The sequence below is a fragment of the Bactrocera neohumeralis genome, chromosome 6 (assembly GCF_024586455.1).
Source record: "Bactrocera neohumeralis isolate Rockhampton chromosome 6, APGP_CSIRO_Bneo_wtdbg2-racon-allhic-juicebox.fasta_v2, whole genome shotgun sequence".
In the NCBI taxonomy this organism is placed as follows: domain Eukaryota; kingdom Metazoa; phylum Arthropoda; class Insecta; order Diptera; family Tephritidae; genus Bactrocera; species Bactrocera neohumeralis.
In genome coordinates this window covers 12728122-12745598 of record NC_065923.1, presented here as the reverse complement: position 1 = coordinate 12745598, position 17477 = coordinate 12728122, and the positions used below count along the sequence as shown (strand labels likewise).

General features: G+C 37.8%; 6 protein-coding genes across 7 annotated transcripts in view; 3 read left to right on the top strand and 3 right to left on the bottom strand.

Moving 5' to 3' along the window:
- LOC126761932 (cuticlin-4) overlaps positions 1-3602 on the top strand; it is a 35099-nt gene extending 31497 nt beyond the window's left edge. For both annotated transcript variants that reach the window (XM_050478367.1, XM_050478368.1), the window contains exon 3: positions 995-3602. In XM_050478367.1, the coding sequence (XP_050334324.1) occupies positions 995-2725 (1731 nt within the window). In that variant the 3' untranslated portion in view covers positions 2726-3602. The remainder of the gene's footprint in view (positions 1-994) is intronic.
- Positions 3603-7103: 3501 nt separating this feature from the next.
- LOC126762177 (adrenodoxin-like protein 2, mitochondrial) lies at positions 7104-8163 on the bottom strand. Its single transcript, XM_050478722.1, has 2 exons — positions 7775-8163; positions 7104-7714 (listed from the first exon to the last, which is right to left on the bottom strand). The coding sequence occupies exons 1-2, from the start codon at positions 7936-7938 to the stop codon at positions 7375-7377; spliced, it is 504 nt and encodes a 167-aa protein (XP_050334679.1). The 5' UTR covers positions 7939-8163; the 3' UTR covers positions 7104-7374.
- Positions 8164-8398: 235 nt separating this feature from the next.
- LOC126761716 (uncharacterized) lies at positions 8399-9834 on the top strand. Its single transcript, XM_050478084.1, has 2 exons — positions 8399-8653; positions 8714-9834. Exons 1-2 carry the CDS (start codon positions 8572-8574, stop codon positions 9673-9675), a joined length of 1044 nt encoding a protein of 347 aa, XP_050334041.1. The 5' UTR covers positions 8399-8571; the 3' UTR covers positions 9676-9834.
- LOC126761715 (nibrin) lies at positions 9633-12252 on the bottom strand. The gene is made up of 4 exons (XM_050478083.1): positions 12161-12252; positions 11269-12102; positions 9826-11201; positions 9633-9762 (listed from the first exon to the last, which is right to left on the bottom strand). Exons 1-4 carry the CDS (start codon positions 12186-12188, stop codon positions 9694-9696), a joined length of 2307 nt encoding a protein of 768 aa, XP_050334040.1. The 5' UTR covers positions 12189-12252; the 3' UTR covers positions 9633-9693.
- A 470-nt stretch (positions 12253-12722) lies between these two features.
- On the top strand, positions 12723-16216 carry LOC126761736 (integrator complex subunit 7). Its single transcript, XM_050478110.1, has 2 exons — positions 12723-14394; positions 14455-16216. The coding sequence occupies exons 1-2, from the start codon at positions 12850-12852 to the stop codon at positions 16033-16035; spliced, it is 3126 nt and encodes a 1041-aa protein (XP_050334067.1). The 5' UTR covers positions 12723-12849; the 3' UTR covers positions 16036-16216.
- On the bottom strand, positions 16098-16810 carry LOC126761737 (probable 28S ribosomal protein S6, mitochondrial). Its single transcript, XM_050478111.1, has 2 exons — positions 16687-16810; positions 16098-16617 (listed from the first exon to the last, which is right to left on the bottom strand). Exons 1-2 carry the CDS (start codon positions 16729-16731, stop codon positions 16219-16221), a joined length of 444 nt encoding a protein of 147 aa, XP_050334068.1. The 5' UTR covers positions 16732-16810; the 3' UTR covers positions 16098-16218.
- Between the last annotated feature and the right edge of the window lie 667 nt (positions 16811-17477).

Here is a 17477-nt window from a genome sequence, read left to right as displayed (position 1 = left end):
AAAAATAAAAATGTTTAATAATTATCAATTAAAAAATAAGGCACCGGAGCTAAATATATTTCGCAAATAAAAAAGTACTTCATTTTGATCGATCACTTTATATGTCAGTTATATGCAATAGTCGTGCGATATCAAATATTTTTCGGTAGCGTTGTCTTGGATAAGGTTAGGTTAGGTTACGTTGGCTGGCTTTCAACCCAAACGTGTGTAGACCTACAGGTCTTTTGTAAAGCCATATGGAGGTTTGTTATTAATACGAGCTGAAGTTTACGTCGTACAAGTCGTTGTTTTCCAAGTTTAGTAGAGACTCTGATACTTCCTCCAGTCCCTTGAACTGTGAAGCTCATAGAAATCTAAACCATGTTCTAGATAAGGCCGGACATAAGAAATGAAGGTGGTTCAGCGTCTCTCCCAAGCTTGCTTCTCTGCACTTGCTACGCCCTTGTGGCCTGGAACTTAGGTTATATTCAGTCGCTTTCCGGCAACCACTATATCTACTGCCTCCCGCTTTTAAGGACATAAAAAATCTGTACATACAAAGACTGGTTCTTGATCGTTCAGTTTATATGGAAGCTATATATATACTATAGTGATTCGATCGATAACGGCATTTGCATCATATGAGCTGCAGAAAAGGAAAGCCCTGTTCAGGGTTTAAAATTGTTTCAATAACGACAAAAATTTCGCAATTGTTTTTCGTGATATAATACAGTATATAATTAAGTTCATGACGGGTCTGATAGTCTTTTAATAAGTTTGTTATAGCGCTGGGTTCTCGAGAGATAAATTTTGATCTCTTAAGTGCACTTTCGAACTGGAGGATAAGACTGGTAGTGATTAAAGCCAAACGCTTGAGGGCTCATGAGCTCAATTTGATTTTTCCCAACAAATTCTCCAGCTTAGCAATAAATTATTGCTCTTTTCCATTGCCTCTATCTTAACTAACTAACTTATAATCACTACTTAATATTTATTTTCTTTTTACTTCACTTAGGACGTTGTCTGCGAGGGACCACACGTCGATTCAGCATCCTTACCACTGGAACATAGATCCGTTTACGGCCCACCTGCACCATCGCCTGTCTACGGCGCTCAGCAAGGACCAGTACCGGCCGGTGTAAGCAATGAAATCTCCGACGAAGCCTGGCCACTCTCCGCCACCAATGATAGTCCGCAAATCAAACATTTGCAAGTGCAATGCGAAAAGACACACATGCGTGTTAACATCGAATTTGATCGCCCCTTCTATGGTATGATCTTTTCGAAGGGCTTCTATAGCGATCCACACTGTGTGCACTTAAAACCAGGTACTGGTCATCTGAGCGCCACTTTTGAGATCTTCCTGAATAGTTGCGGCATGACAAGTTCGGCTAATCACAATGCGGCCGGTTATGGTGCGCCAACGCCTTCGGGTAGTTATGTGGAGAATACGATTATCATACAATACGATCCTTATGTGCAAGAGGTGTGGGATCAGGCCAGAAAATTGCGTTGCACATGGTACGATTTTTACGAAAAGGCCGTCACATTCCGTCCATTCCAAGTTGATATGCTGCATGCGGTTACTGCCAATTTCCTCGGCGATAATCTACAGTGTTGGATGCAAATTCAAGTAGGCAAAGGTCCATGGGCTTCTGAAGTATCAGGCATTGTGAAAATAGGACAGACTATGACTATGGTTTTGGCTATTAAAGACGATGAGAACAAATTCGATATGTTGGTACGCAACTGTGTTGCTCACGATGGCAAACGTGCACCCATACAATTGGTCGATCAAAATGGTTGTGTTGTACGTCCAAAGATTATGAGCAAATTCCAGAAAATTAAGAATTTCGGCCCATCAGCGTCGGTTGTCAGTTTCGCTTACTTCCAAGCATTCAAATTCCCCGACTCCATGAATGTACACTTCCAGTGCGTAATACAAGTATGCCGTTACAACTGCCCCGAACCCAAGTGTGGACCGGGACTGCCAGGTGGTGAATACGGTGTACCACAAATTGGCAATAATGCGCTCTCGGCAGAATATGGCGCACCAGAACCATATGATCGCAACGATTACCAATTAGGTGGTCTGCCACCAGCCGCCTATCCAGATCCACGTCACCAAGCTGCTGATGCCACCGGTGCCTACTCTGAAAATCAACCCGATGTAGTGCCTTCACCTCAAGCACAAACTGCCGGCGTCACCACACCCGAAGCTGGATTACAAAGCTCACAAGCGACACCACAAAGCGCTAACGAGTTGCATATGCCACCACCACCATTACCTGGTCAACCTGGTCTCTATAGTACTGTGAAGCGTAAAGACGATATCGAGGGTGGTAATCTAGTGTCACTAGGTGGACGTCCACGTTCGGTTGAAGGACTTGACGATTTGCGTGGCGTACGCAGACGACGTGATACTATAGATATTGTGGTGAAACCACGTATCTACAAACGCGATACGCAGGAGATGACCGACGTAAATACAAGCCGAACCATTCAAGTGGTGGCGCCTGGCGATGTCAATTTTGCGCTCAACAATAACTCCAACAATGAGACCGTAGTCATACAATCGGCACGATCAGCTGATCCTGAAACGATTTGTATGTCAGTGCCGAGCTTCGTCGGTGGCCTAGTAATGTTGTTGTTGGTGCTAGCAGTAGCATCTCTAGTCGCTGCATTCCTCTTCGTGCGAGTACGGCATTTCGATCGGAAAGGTGCCTCCATGGCGTATGTTAACTAATTGAGGAAAATGTTCGATGCCCAAAGCGAAAAATTCAACCACAACCACTGTCTGCTATCACTCACACTGCCCAAAGTAAAGAAAGACGGTCGGGTTGCCAGTCGGAAGTGGTTGTAGCAGACGAACTGACGCTTATACAGAAACGATATTTGTCATCACACATCAAATAACATCAAACCACATAAAAAAAGCTAAACCATACACACAAATGTGCACAATCGAACGGTAAACAAATTGAGATAACCGCTAAAACGTTCCTTTTGGAGATCGTCCATACGTGTGTGTGTATGGTACGTGGACGCAATCACGATCACACCTGTTTCCATTTGCACGACTGTCAGCGGAAGCGGAAACCAAATCGAACATGCAAATTGGGATGGGTGTAAACTCGTTGCGGCCTATTCTTCATCCCATCACCAAATCCGACGAACCTAATTTATATATATTTCACTGCTTCTAATTTATTTAATTTATTTATTTATTCTATCTACATATTGTACGAAACGCGTGAAATAAACACTTTTTGAAGACACAGTCTCTTTAATATTATGTTGTTAGGCTTCCCTAATAAATGCTTGAATAATTTCGACTCAACGCCTGGGGTGTGACGTACGTGGGTACGATGCTCCAGCTCAAATCAGTCGTTTAACCTAAGGTTCAATTTTAAAATAAAATATAAATATATAAATATTAATCAGCAATTGATGAATTATACGATACGAAATAGAAAAGACATAAGTGAAAAAAGAAAAGAGAGGAGAGGAGAGAAGAGCAAAAACAAAACAAAAAATCTTACAAATAAGTTAACGTAGCAACTTGTGTATATATTAAATTATTTTTATTTAATAGACCTGAATAAATTTGTATTTGACATGAATATGTTGCTGTTTTTGCTTTTATTACGTTGATCCTATTGAAGATATGCCATCTGATCCAATTTATCCCGGACTGACAAAAAACCTATGTATTTTTCACGTACAGTAGAATCCGGTTATAACGACATTCAAGGGACCGATGAAAATATGTCGTTGTAACCGGTCGACGTTCAAACAGAATTTAGAGATTTTTTTTTTTTTTACTTTTACCCTTCTTCTAGTGTTTTCATACTAACTGTAGTACGCTGGAATATTTTTTTTTTTTTGCTATTAAAAAACCGTTTTCAGTAAAAATAAAATTTATTCCAATTCAAATTATGTATACATACATATTATCAACATATGTATGTACTAGCGAAAGACATAAATACAGTGTACCGTACTTTACCGTTATTGATTCCGCAACTGATCGGCGACATTCATTCTTAATAAAAAAGCATGCGTCGTCGTTATAACCAGTAAACTTATCTTAAAATTTCGTGAAATTACGTCGCTAAAGCCGGTATGTCGCTAAAAACGGTGACGCTTTAAGCAATGTTTTTTTCAAAAATTTGTATTAAAACGAAACTTTAAGTTGCGTTTACGTCGCTAAAAGCGGTCGGACGCTGTAAGCGAGGTCGTTATATTCGGATTATACTGTATTTTAATACAAATCTTTATTACCGCCTTCAAACACTTGTTATAAGCCTCGGCTGTGATGGCCTTCAGAGCCCTCAGCAAATTTTGCTTTCTTTTCGTTTTCGGCTCATTTTAGGAGCGCCTATCACTAGACCCACTGTGAGCTCAATAAGCACTTAATTAATATGGGCCTAGCTTCTTGTGCGAATTGCCGGTTCTGCGACTTAGAGTCTGAAACACCAGAACACGTACTAATGAACTGAACAGCAGTCTGTCGGCGCAGGATTAAGGCACTTGAATCCATGTTTCCAAATAGTAATCACATCTCCTCAATAACACCTAGCAGTATACTTGAACTTATCAATGTGCTGGTGCTAGTTGCGACGTTGTGACTTAGGAGAGGGCACAATAGAAACTAGGCCTCACTTACTTATCTTATTTAATCTAACTAGACCCACGTCTCTTCACCATCCCTTTTGCAATATCTAGTAGATATCGGTTTTGCAAAAGATTCGGGGCTTTTGATACGAATTTAGCATTGACACGCTGCATACCCAAAACCGTAACTCAAATGTGTCGAGTTTCATTAACTTTTTCGATATTATCGTCATTAACAGAAAATGGATGATATGCGAGTCCAAGCTTCATACCGAAATCAGCAAAAAATGTGTTGAGTCGATCCATAAGAGATTCTGAGATCACCTGCTATTTCCTGATGCCATTACGCCGACTTTCAAGTACTGTTATTTATCTTTTTCCTTACCGTTCCCAAGACAGTCGCTTCTACGTAACCGGAATGGACACGGATTTTTTATCCAGTCAAGGACTGTCAACTCGGCAGAATTTTGCGGTTACAACAACAACAGATGTGGATGGATGACTCGCATGAGACAATTTTTCGATGACTTCAGAACTCTTTCTGAATACTTCTTTTCACTCAAATACTCGTGTCGTGCCAAAGTAGATCCTCAAAACACTTCTATAACATTGTCAACGACTACTTAGCCGAGATTCCATTGGAAACACAAAATTTCAAGGCGCTCCTAAATCAATGTTTTCTTCCCATGGTACAAGTCGGCAGACAAACTTTTCGCGTCACTAAGAAACAGTTGCCAAACACACAATAAATGACATATCGATGTTAAGCTTCACACGAACATAAAAAAGGTTGTGCTTGAAGGTGAGTACAAGCTCACTACTCGCCATCCACAGGCTAGCTATGGGAGGTGCTTCGAATGGATCGTGGTTGTAATTAGAACTGTTTAGATCAGCTTCAACCAACGCAGAATAACTCTAGGCAACAGGTGCTACTTCGGACTGAGTAGACAATTGACAAGTAAAGTCCTCTCTCAACGAACAAAGAACTCTATAAGTCACTCATTATTCCCGTCCTGCTATATGGTGCAGAGGCATGTACGACAGCAACATCTGATGAGTCGGCGATACGCGTTTTCTAGACAAAGGTTTTGCGAAAGATTTATGGTCCTTAGCGCATTAATAGCGGCAAATATCGCAGTCGTTGAAACGATGACCTGTACGAGTTATACGACGACATTGACATAGTTCAGCGAAATAAGAAACAGCGGTTAGGCTGGCTAGATTATGTCTTCCGAATGGATGAAAACACTCCAGCTTTGGGAGTATTCGATGCAGTACCCGCCGGTCGAAGCAGAGGAAGAGGAAGTCCTTCACTCCGTTGGAGAGATCAGAGGGAGAAGGACCTAGCTACACTTGGTGTCTCGAATTGGCGCCACATTGCGTAAAGGAGAAACGACTGGCGCGCTGTTGTTAACTCGGCTATAACCACGTAAGCGGTTTCTGCGCCAGTAAAGAAGAAGAAAAATCTGGCACAGTGAGCAAATGTTTTATTTCACCTGAACTTAGAACTTCTTACTTGTTTACTATCAGAAACTGTTGTTTATTACTATTAATGTACAACTAATCTGTAAGAAATAAGCAATTAACTTAATTTGTTTTTACAAGGAAGTAATACATACATACATATGTGCATGTTCATTTTCAATTAAAATCTCAATAAACATATGCACACAAACAAACATATGTATGCATGTATGTATGTATATGTACATTCACAATTTACGTAAATATACTCCAATGTCAATATGTATGCAAATTATAAAGCACTCCAGAGCCCAGACTTATTTATTAATAATAAATCACACCCTAATGTAGCAGTGAAGATCTCTTAATCAGTATATGTACATACATGATTAAGAAATTGTATGAACAACAACTAAATTTATTTAGATAAGCTCTCATTTGAAGATTATTGTTTACAATGATGTTGCGATTTCCTAATGCATGCCTTGTAGGAAAAATATCGTTTATCTTATTTTTATAAATTACAACATAATTGATCCCCTTTTTAGCAAATTTAACTGAATTATTCAGACTTAATTTTGATAAGAACCGCCGAGCGCAGAGACATTTTACAGTATGATATTTTGCTTCAATATTGAAATTATGTTATCTTACAAATTTCTCTATCTCCGCCTGATAACGCACTACAATTTGTGTACAAATTAACCATAATTTCCTATATACCACTTGTAGGAGGCAAAATGAAAAACAAAAAATACTAATGGTTTCAATAATAACATGAATAAGCAATAATAATTTAGTAAAGGGGCTTTTGGGATATGCGTCTGAACAGTAAAGGCATATTCAATAAAATGCAAATCATTCACCATGCTCTGTAATAAATGTTAAAATGCAGAAAACAAACGATTTTTTTTTAATTTTCGCTTAAAGCAGATATTTATTTTATAAAAATAAGCAGTTATTATACATTTTTTGTTTGCACTTACGTTGTTTTGTTCTTACTGGTTTAGTTTTCATTGGGATTGGAAAGATTTAAACTACTATTTATAAGTGTACATACATATATACATACGTATATTCGGAGACTTTAACAATATGCATTGGTTAATATACAAATATTATATTCATTTATGCAAGCAACATCCGGGCCATCCGTCAATTTATTTGACGTAAACGCGGCGAACACATTTTGTTGATGTTATCACAATGCTATATTACAATTAAATTTATATATACATAAAAAATGTTTCTATGTTTGTGTAGTTAATTTGTTTCGTCAAGTGTGCAATTAGTTTAACAAGTGCTTAACCTTGGTTACGCACTGCGCGCGTCATTTATTGTTGCAGGCACACTTACAACCAGCCCATCCATATCCTTTGTAAGAGTTATTTGACAACCTAGTCGTGAAGTTTCAGTAAGTTCATAAGCTAAGTCCAACATGTCTAGTTCTTCATCACTAGCTTTATCTGGCAGTTTCTCGAAATCTGCTGTTTTGAAGATTAAATGACATGTGGAGCAGGTTAGTGTGCCTTCACATGCGCCAAAACCGTCCAAATCGATGTGATTATTAACCACCACATCCAATAAGGTATCACCAACTTTTCCCTTTGTTTGTATTTTCTGGCCATTTGCGCGTAAAAATGTAACGTTCACACTAGTCAAAATTCAATATTTATTACAATAAATATGTAATGTAATCATAAACGTAACTTACTCTTGGTGAAGTTGTGTGCCAACAGAAAATGTTCGCAAACAATGTTGATTCGTTATCGATTTAAGATTAATACATCTTTGCAGTAAGCTGAAGTTACTTGCATTTTTTGATAAGCTTCTGGCACTTTTGATGGTGCACCTGACTAAATTTTGGGCGAATGCCATAATATCACTTCGGTGGTATGTGAAAGACTTACACGGTCTACTCGTTCGATATTGCAATCAAGCTCGGGTGTTGCCTGTTTTGCTGCGTTTTTTATCAATATAGCGCCTATATATAAATATTATTGAACAAAACACATTCGTTGAAGTGGGAGTACAATCAACTTATTTTGGAATCAAGTGCACGATACCTGATTACAGCAGCAAATTAAACAGAAACACACATTTGCACATTTCAACATCGAAATTTACCAGTGACATTTATTTGACAGTACAGCATATGTTGAAAAGGTTACCAGAAATACCTTTTGGCTTACATCATGTTTTCATCCTAAAAATATACTATCACACAAAAATTGCCATGCTCTATTATATATGTATATGTATATTAGAGTATTTTTAAACGCAAATGTTAGATTCGTATTTGTTTTTAATGTAATATAATTATAATACGCTATTGTTCGGAGATATTATAATATATACCAGCACGTTAATGATTTGTGTATAATTTTTAATTATGAATAGGCAACTCTGAATAATTCCTGCAGTCCTCCAGCACAGCTGATAAGTTTGTAGATTTGTAGTTTCAAGACTTTTATACAAATTAACTTGTTTACATATTTCTTAATTTTAAAAATGTCCGATCTTTGGAACGAATTTGAATTAAAAAAGCCACCTCAACTCACAGTGACTATTCCAAATAAGAATTCACCAAGTGGTAAACCATGCGACAATCTCATTTTATAATATTCTTATAATAATAAGGAATTTTTTGCAGTTCGTCGTTTGCAGACGGCAATTCAGCAATATTTTCGACGACATCGTCCTCAAGAAGTAGAGTTCGCCGAGGCATCTGCTCTGTTGGGAAGATTAATGGCACGTCGAAAGAATTCATTTCATGGCATGATGGGTTTTCGAGCGGTTGCAAAATGTAATGCTGCTACATGTCGATTGCTCCGCATTGATATCACGCGGGAACTTGAGCTTTTTCACGGATCTCTGCCTGATTTCGTGCTCAACTCCGCCGAAACGATAGAAATGCCAACACAAAATAACTTCGATTATGTGCTAATACGTTTACTCAATACTCATGGTGTGTATGGGCGCATTCGCGAGTGTTGCCTACAAGCTGCTGAATACTTCGCCAAATTGATTCGTAATAACTTCTTTATGGATACAATCATACTTCTATTGGCAGTGCTAGGAAAACTATATAGTTTGAGCGCATTGTTGGGTAATAAGTGTGTTGCACTTTACAATCAGTTGCGACCGATGCGCGAGAAATTTCCACTATCAGAAAAAAGTGTGCACTATGATATAAATATGCCGGAAAAATTGGAAAATTTCGCAGAAAACCAAACACTGGATGTACCTAATGCAGAGAGTACCTTCGTAAACACTCCAACAACAAATCCGCAGATAGTAGTTCGACCTTTGAAGCCAATGAAAGTGCGAAAATCTATTGATGTGGGCACAGAGGTGAGCAGACCTACCAATACCTCAACACAAACGAAAACTTTCAATGCGGATGTAGAATTAGCAAATGTTGAAACGACGAAACGTTTTATTGTAAGCGAAAATGTATCACGGAAACAGTCTCTAAAACAGAGCTTAACTAAAGATATATTGCCTCATGAGTGGATTGGAGCGACGCGTCTATTCGAAAGGAAATTACTAGCAAATGATCACAAAAAAGCTTTAAGCATATTTAGAAAATTTATTGTAAACAAAATTTCATAACATATATATAAACATATTTCAAACAAATTTACCGCATACAGTGGACGATATTGTCGCAATCACTTTATGATTTTGTGGACGAAATTTCTGCAAATAATTTTTGTTTAAAACATGTGCGTAATAAAATATTTTATACAGTAAGCCACTTACTTTAACAAACTTTTTATAGTTTTTGGTTGTGGAATTTACATTAGAATCCTCTTTTCGAGAAATAGTCGTATTTCTGCTCCACTCGCTCTCTCGATTTTGTGTTCTTACGTCCAGCGTAGTCACCACGCATCCGCCTTTACAAAGCTCAACATTCTCTTTACTATCACCTTCTACACCTGAATCATTGTTCTCTCTTATACCCGCGTCCACTTCATCCTTCATTTGATCGGGTTTGATACTTAAAGCACTTAATGAACTTCCAAGCCAATTGGCCGTGCAAATTTTCGCTGGCAATGGTTTAGGTTTTGGCATAACTATTGACTTTAAATTATTTTTTTGAGCTTGTGATTGCTTATTTAAATCGACGTCTATAACCTCTTTTCGATTATTAAGACCTTCGGATTTATCACCGCCAAAATTAAATAGATCCTCTTCTGAATCGTCAACATTATCATCAGCACGTGCTCGTTTAGCAAGATTTGATTCTTCTTTTGTATTACTTTTTCCACCAAAGCAAAATAAGTCATCATCATCGCTGTTATCTAAGACAGCAATACGTGGGCGTTTAGTTCCGTGCTTCGACTTATCTTTGTCAGTCGGTATATCGTGAGTCTCTGCAACTGTTTTCTGCAAATTTAAATTTGGCACTTGTGACTTTTCTAGGAATCCAGACATATTAATTATCGTACGTCTAGTTGACCTTTTATTTATTGCAATAGGCAATTGCTTATTGCAGGATTTAGGGGTTTCCTTTGCAGCGGCTGCAACAGATGTAGATGCACTCTCGTCAAGTGGTGAACTTGTCGATTTTCTTTGTTGCCTCGTTACACGCCTAACTGGTGAGGTCCTTTTATCTTCTAAATGAACCTTCTTAGCCGCAAAGTTGAATAGATCATCTTCATCACTATTCATTTCAGAATTATTTTTATCGACAATTTGTTGAATTCCTCTTGTACGCTTTCGTTTAATAACTTCTTGTACACTTTCGGTAACTTGAAGCGAAGACATCACCACATCACTTGGCAATGAATCCTTTTGTTCAAATGTTTGTGATTCTATTGTTACTGAATCGGTTTGATCTGCTCCAGTCGCAGGGAGTTCAATAGCTGATTTATCTGTCAAATGTGTACTAGCTGTGCTTTTGTGATCAGTTTCCGGTATAAACACTTCTGTTTCATCGCCTACTAAAGGATTCGAGCAATCGGTTTGTTTACCAGAACTCTGCAACACACCAGATTCAATTGATTCTGATTCAAAATCTAAGTTTTCCGCTTCTTTGTAGCTTGGATTGCAATACATTTGTGTTGAGCAATGTATAATTGCGAAACCGATTTCATATTCAGGTACAGTACGTCGAGAATGTTGTTTAAGATAATCTTAAAAAAGAAGGTTTCATTACCCAATTTCCATTTATATATATACATATGAATTATTTTTTCTTACCTTCGATGGTACTAACGGTCTGTGAACTTTGCGACTCTGTTGATGGCACGTATTGAATAACAACGACATCTTTTCTGACCAGAAATGATTTTTGTATTCCTACATTTAAATGTTTGCTCTTACCACCGGTCTTCTCCACAATCGGAGCATAAATATTAAAATGACGAGCATTTAAAAATACAAATGTTATATTCTTAAAAATGCTTTTTCTTTCCTCACGATAGCTCAAATCTAAATTCCTAGGATTTGGTGGAATATACGATGCAGCATTAGGCAACGATCGCCGTCCACGGCGTGCAGCCTGCACCACACTACACCAGTAATCACAAGTTACAATAGGCTTCTTATCTATTATGGCATGCAATAACTTGGGGATGAGTTTAATCTCTGCTAAAGTTAAGTGCGTATATGTATCCTTCCAGCCTGCTAAAATGCTGCCTCCAAGAACTTGAATATATTGTTGTAGTTGTTTGGTAATTTCAACAGGTAATGCCGATACCGCAACAATGGGTGTAATTTTTGAAACCAACCATATGCTCTTTAAAACACCAAAACGTATGCGATCTCCCTCTGATAAAGGTATACGTTTTTGTTTAGGTGCACCAACATTTTTCTCAATGCCATCATTATGGAAGGTACCATACTTAGAGCCAGCATCTTCAAGCTCTAATAACTCTATGGATTTCTGATCTTCGTTATCCATAGTAATATTTTGCGTTATATGAAGAAAGGCATGTGTACGACTAATGGAAGAGTCGTCGCATATCACCAAATCTGCACCAACTCGGCCAACAGCATATTTAGACTTTTCATTGATGACAATGAGTGCATTACCTATTTAGAAACCTTAATTTAATATATTTACTTCTCTACAGTGTGTTTATGAACTTACCGGTTGCAACATTTGTTAAAAGCCACATTTTGTTGTGAAATTTTTACACTTTTGCAAAAAAATATCAAACAAACATTTATGAATGCATTTCAAATACAAAACACAAACATATAAATTTATACAAAAACAGTGATGCCCTACTTTCAGTAGAGGGGGGAATAATTAAATATGTAAATTTTTTAGAAAGGTTCAATATTTAACCATTTGTAGTAACATTTTAGTTAAATTATGTAATGATGCGTTATTTTATATGTTGGTATAGTTAATTAAATGTGCCTTGGCAATTCACATAGAACTTTTGCTTCGTGTTGCGATAGACATTTGAAGAAAAGTTCGAAGTACTCATTTCTCTCAGTAGGTTTATATAAAAAGTTTTCGACGCAAAGCCAAACAAAATGTTGGACAACTCTCTTCTAAAAAAAACCATTGAAAGTTAAACTTTCATTGTGCCATACCCTTGTTTTCTGAGCTTCGTTGTTTCAGTATAAACTGTCACGTGAAAGCTGTATGTGGGTAGGCCTTTAGTGCGCAAAGAAATATGAAAAGAAGAAACACTGTTTGTTTTGCCGCCTGGGACAGTAGATGAAGTGCTTTTGTTTATTAAATTAGAAGTTGTTGCAAGCCAAGCAAATTTAACAATTGTTTTGAATTTGTGTACTGAGTTTTATCAATTTTAATAGAAATAGAAAATGTCCTCTTTATCGGGCGTTCGAGTGAATCTCTTCAACGAGAATTTTCTCAATGAATCCGAACAGGATGCCAATTCCGTGTTGACCGAACTGGATAAAGGATTACGTTCTGCAAAGTTAGGTGTGCAGTGCGAAGCCATAGTGCGTTTTCCAAGACTGTTCGAAAAGTATCCGTTTCCAATATTAATAAACTCTTCGTTTCTGAAACTGGCAGAGTTCTTTTGGAACGGTTCGAATCTCTTGCGCTTTTGGGTATTACGAGTATGCCAACAAAGTGAAAATCACTTGGATAAAATTTTGAATATTGAAGCGTTCGTTAAACGTATATTTATGGTAATACACTCGAACGATCCTGTTGCGCGTGCATTAACTTTACGCACATTAGGCGCTGTATCACGTGTGATACCGGAAAAACAGCAAGTACATCATGCTATACGTCGGGCGTTAGACAGTCATGACACTGTAGAAGTGGAAGCAGCAATATATGCGAGTGGACAGTTTGCCGCACAATCACGTTCATTTGCTATTTGTATGTGCGCTAAAATTTCCGACATGATTGAATCATTACAAATACCAGTTCCGATGAAATTACAACTCATACCAGTTTTAAGGCACATGCATCACGACTCTAACACATCATCACTGGTGAAAGATCTTTGTCTCAATTTGTTACCGAAGTACCCCGCTGAAAGCTTCGTGGTGGCTATACTTGATTCACTGACCCAACTTTCTATCCGTACATTAACCGGTGTACCAGATCAAGTAAAATTGTTGCTTGACTTTTTGCAAGATAAACGAAAACCTGTCCGAGCGCAAGTATTGAAATCACTCACCCAACTGGCCGATCCACAGTGTGTACATGCTTGGCCAAAGAAGGCAATGAGAGAACTTTTAGTCAAGGCACAAGGTTGTGAGGATTCTCGCGAACAATATCTTTATTTAAATATACTACTTAAACTATGTGATTGTCCCCTAACTTGTCATGCATTGTTAAACGAAGAGCAAGAATCAGTGACGGAGTTGTGTCTTACGTGTATTTGCCTAGATGACTATGCCACCGCCAGTCAAGCCATGTCAATCTTAGCCGCTCTTCTGACTTATTCAGGCGGCGACAAACAAATTACATCTAATATTATGGAAATAGTAAATATACACATGGAAGGTTTAATTTTCTGTATGGTAGGCGAAAAAGAAAATGAACGCGAATTGAAGAAAATACTTTGTTGTGGTATTAAAATTGCCAGTGTAAACAACGAGTTCGGCACAGATTTTGTTAACATGTTGGCTGACTTAATTACCGAAGAAATAGAATATCCACCACGGAATGCTGAAATGATGTGCGATGCGCTAGGCGCTCTTGGTTCGCATTTTCAATTGCGAAAATTCGCATCGAAAAACTTGAGCACAGAAGAACCCATGGACATTGATGACGTGCAGCCATCAACATCGGCACAGGTTGCATTGTCAGCGCAAGCAAAGATTGAAGCGGCGAGCGCTGCGAGTGAAGAAGCAGACAAATCGGTAGTAGCAGGTGGAGAGCCAACTGTAAGTGTGTATGTGCATATTTTATAATAACCTAATCCTAAAAATATATTTACTTTACAGGATAATCCAGTGTTAAATCGTCTGCTTTTTATTTTACATAAACTGAATGCCATTATGGATGCTGGTGCAAAAGAAGATCAACTGCATACAGTTGAAATTCTAGCATCCGTCGCTCTCCAGTCTATGATTGGTTGTTTCATACCCAAGCAAGTGATGGAATGCTTTGAACGTTGTTGTAGCAAAGTAAATTGTTGGAATCAATATCGCATAGCAAGATCGGCAAGTCGTTTTGGACAACACTATCTTGCTGCACATATGTTTTCTAAAATATCCCAGATCACTGTTGTGGACAAACTACATTTCTTTTTGATGGGCTTAGCACAAATGGGAAAAGCCGAATGTATATTAAATTACGGTGTGGAGTATGAATATATGCGCGACAACTATGAGCAGTGTGCGCCTTTACCTCCCAGCGTCAAGCCTGAAGATAAGTCGTCTAAAACATCCACATCTGTGCTAAAACAGATGCCGCTCATGCAGCGTTTGGAATCTGCAATCAATTTGTACTGGCAAGCGCTCGCTAGTCTGCGTGCTAGTTCATCGCCAGCCAATCCACTTACATTTCAGCTGGAGTATTTAAAGTTACGTGCACAATTTTTGCAGACACTTTATATGGCAGTTACAGTGAAAAACGCACAGATTATTGTACCACCACCGGCAATTGCAGGAAGTTTAGCGCAAAACTCTCGTGATTACTTGCAAAAGTTTGGTCATGTTACCAATCAGTTGCGCAAACTAGTGAAGGCATTGAAAAGTTGTGAAGAATCGTACTCACGCCTGTATAAATCTGCTTTCGATGCGGATCCAGTAACATTAGAGTTTTTGGAAATAGCCGAATATCAATGTGCTTTGTTTGCACATATTGTTGAGACGATTTGTTTTGCTACGCCCTCAGACCCTCCGGCGTTTTTGACTAATGGCCAGTGTCCAGAAACTCGCTACTTTGCATCCTGCTGCCACCGCATGGAGCAAATGCAACGCAATTTGCCTCAAGAACCATCGAATGCGAAGACTATAAGTAATCGACACTTAGAAATTATTCTAAGTGAAATTGAATTGATCACTAAAACTCCACTATGTTTACCACGTTACTTCTTTCAAGTCTTACAATCTACACAGATTAAATTATCTGTTAGCCCGCAGCCACGTAGTCCAGGTGAGCCAGTGCTTGTACAATCAGGCAGTAATTTAGTAATTAAAGTAGAAGGTGTCATCCAGCACTATGGTAAGCGACGTTCCATGTATCGTAGTGTAGATGCCGTACAATTGACATTAACATCACAACTGGTTACACCTCGTCCTGCAAGTGAAACACCTAAATCTACAACTTCTGATACAGTTACACTAACACAAACAGTTAAACCACAACGTGACTTCTTGACTGGCAGCTTTCTTTTGCCAATTTCAAGTGGGGGCCAATGGCAGGTTACCTTGGAGACATATGTGATTGATGAGAATGGCATCACATGGTGTACGGGGCCGAAAAACTCGATGCTCGTGCGTTTGTTAGAAGATCCGGCAAAGGCAACAGCACCAACACCATCAACGTCCGCGCAAGCTGGTCAGACACGTAGATTTTAGGACTAGATTGTTAACTCAATTATGGTTTAAAACAAAATATGGTGTGTATGAAAGAAATGCTATAGGTTTACTGAAATATTTCAGTTATTCTGAGGTTTATAGAACGTAATAATTTTTATTTTACTTGTATATCAACAACTTTAATAATTATAATAAAAAATAATTGCTTCAAATTTGCAAACCTTACTTTTGGAAAGGATAATAATCTAAGCCAGAATTATATTTGAACTTGCGTTTTTGTTTGCGTTTCGCTATATCTATCATTTCCTGGACATCCTTGCGATAAGCCGGTGGCAACATTTCCTCATGGAGTGTGCATTGGAATTCTTCAGGTTCTTCTATTTTAAATATACGTCGTCGTACAATGTCAATGTCACGACCGAACTCTTCCATAAAATCACTTATTTTCGTTGGTGCTGCATCAAACGATATGTTGAAATAGGTGCCTTCGCGATGCACTATACCGTGTTCACTGATTTTGTGCGGCAACGCTCTTGTACCTAAATTCTCCAATTTCCTGATTACGCAGCCTCTGTCTAAAAGTGTTCCGGCGGTGCGCTTCAATACGGAAACAATCTCGGGCTAAACGTCAAAGAAAATAAAAAGTGAATTAGTTTTCATGAATAAAAACTTTAATGCAGAAGTACTTACTCTGGACATTTGTCGTAAAACCATTGCCAATTCATAGGAAGGCATATTTAATTGTTTCTTAAAATCGTCGATTTAGTAGAGCACTGTGTTATGAAAGTGTACAAAGTGGAAAAGTAACCTCAAAGACAAAATTATTTCAGTGATGCCATGTTAATAATTTTTCCCTAATTAATTTATGGGTAAATTGGGAAGTAACGAAAACTACCAAAAGGAAACGGAAATGTGACAAAATGAATGATTGTATTAAATATAAATTTTTAAATTAACTTTTAAAACAAAATGAGGAAAATATTAATAAGAGCTTTTTGTATAAATCGTTAAACCTTGTGTAAAAGAAAATGAGTTTGTATAAATATATGTATGTATATAGTTTAGTGATGACGTAAAAAACGTCCCCAATGAAAAGGAAACAACAGCCTTCGCTGTTATAAACTCGGTTATAACCGCGTAATCGGTGTCTACACCAATAATGAAGAAGAAGTATATGCAAACAAACAAACATGGCTGAATCAACTCAGCTCGTCGTGGTCTGAGACGTTCCTTTCTGTCCATTGCAAACTTCTTGGCAAACTTAATATACCCTGTTCAGGGCATAAATATATGGTATAATTCTTCCATTTAATTGAATACATAAATATCATCATATAAATTTGACATACGATTAAAGATAAATAGAAATTTATTTTTAATGAAGTTGAATTTTTTAAATATCTTTATTTAAGCTATCCTTTTATATTTTCGTTTTAGGCACTACTTTTTGTGTAAAAGTAAAGAAACAAATAATCGATCGC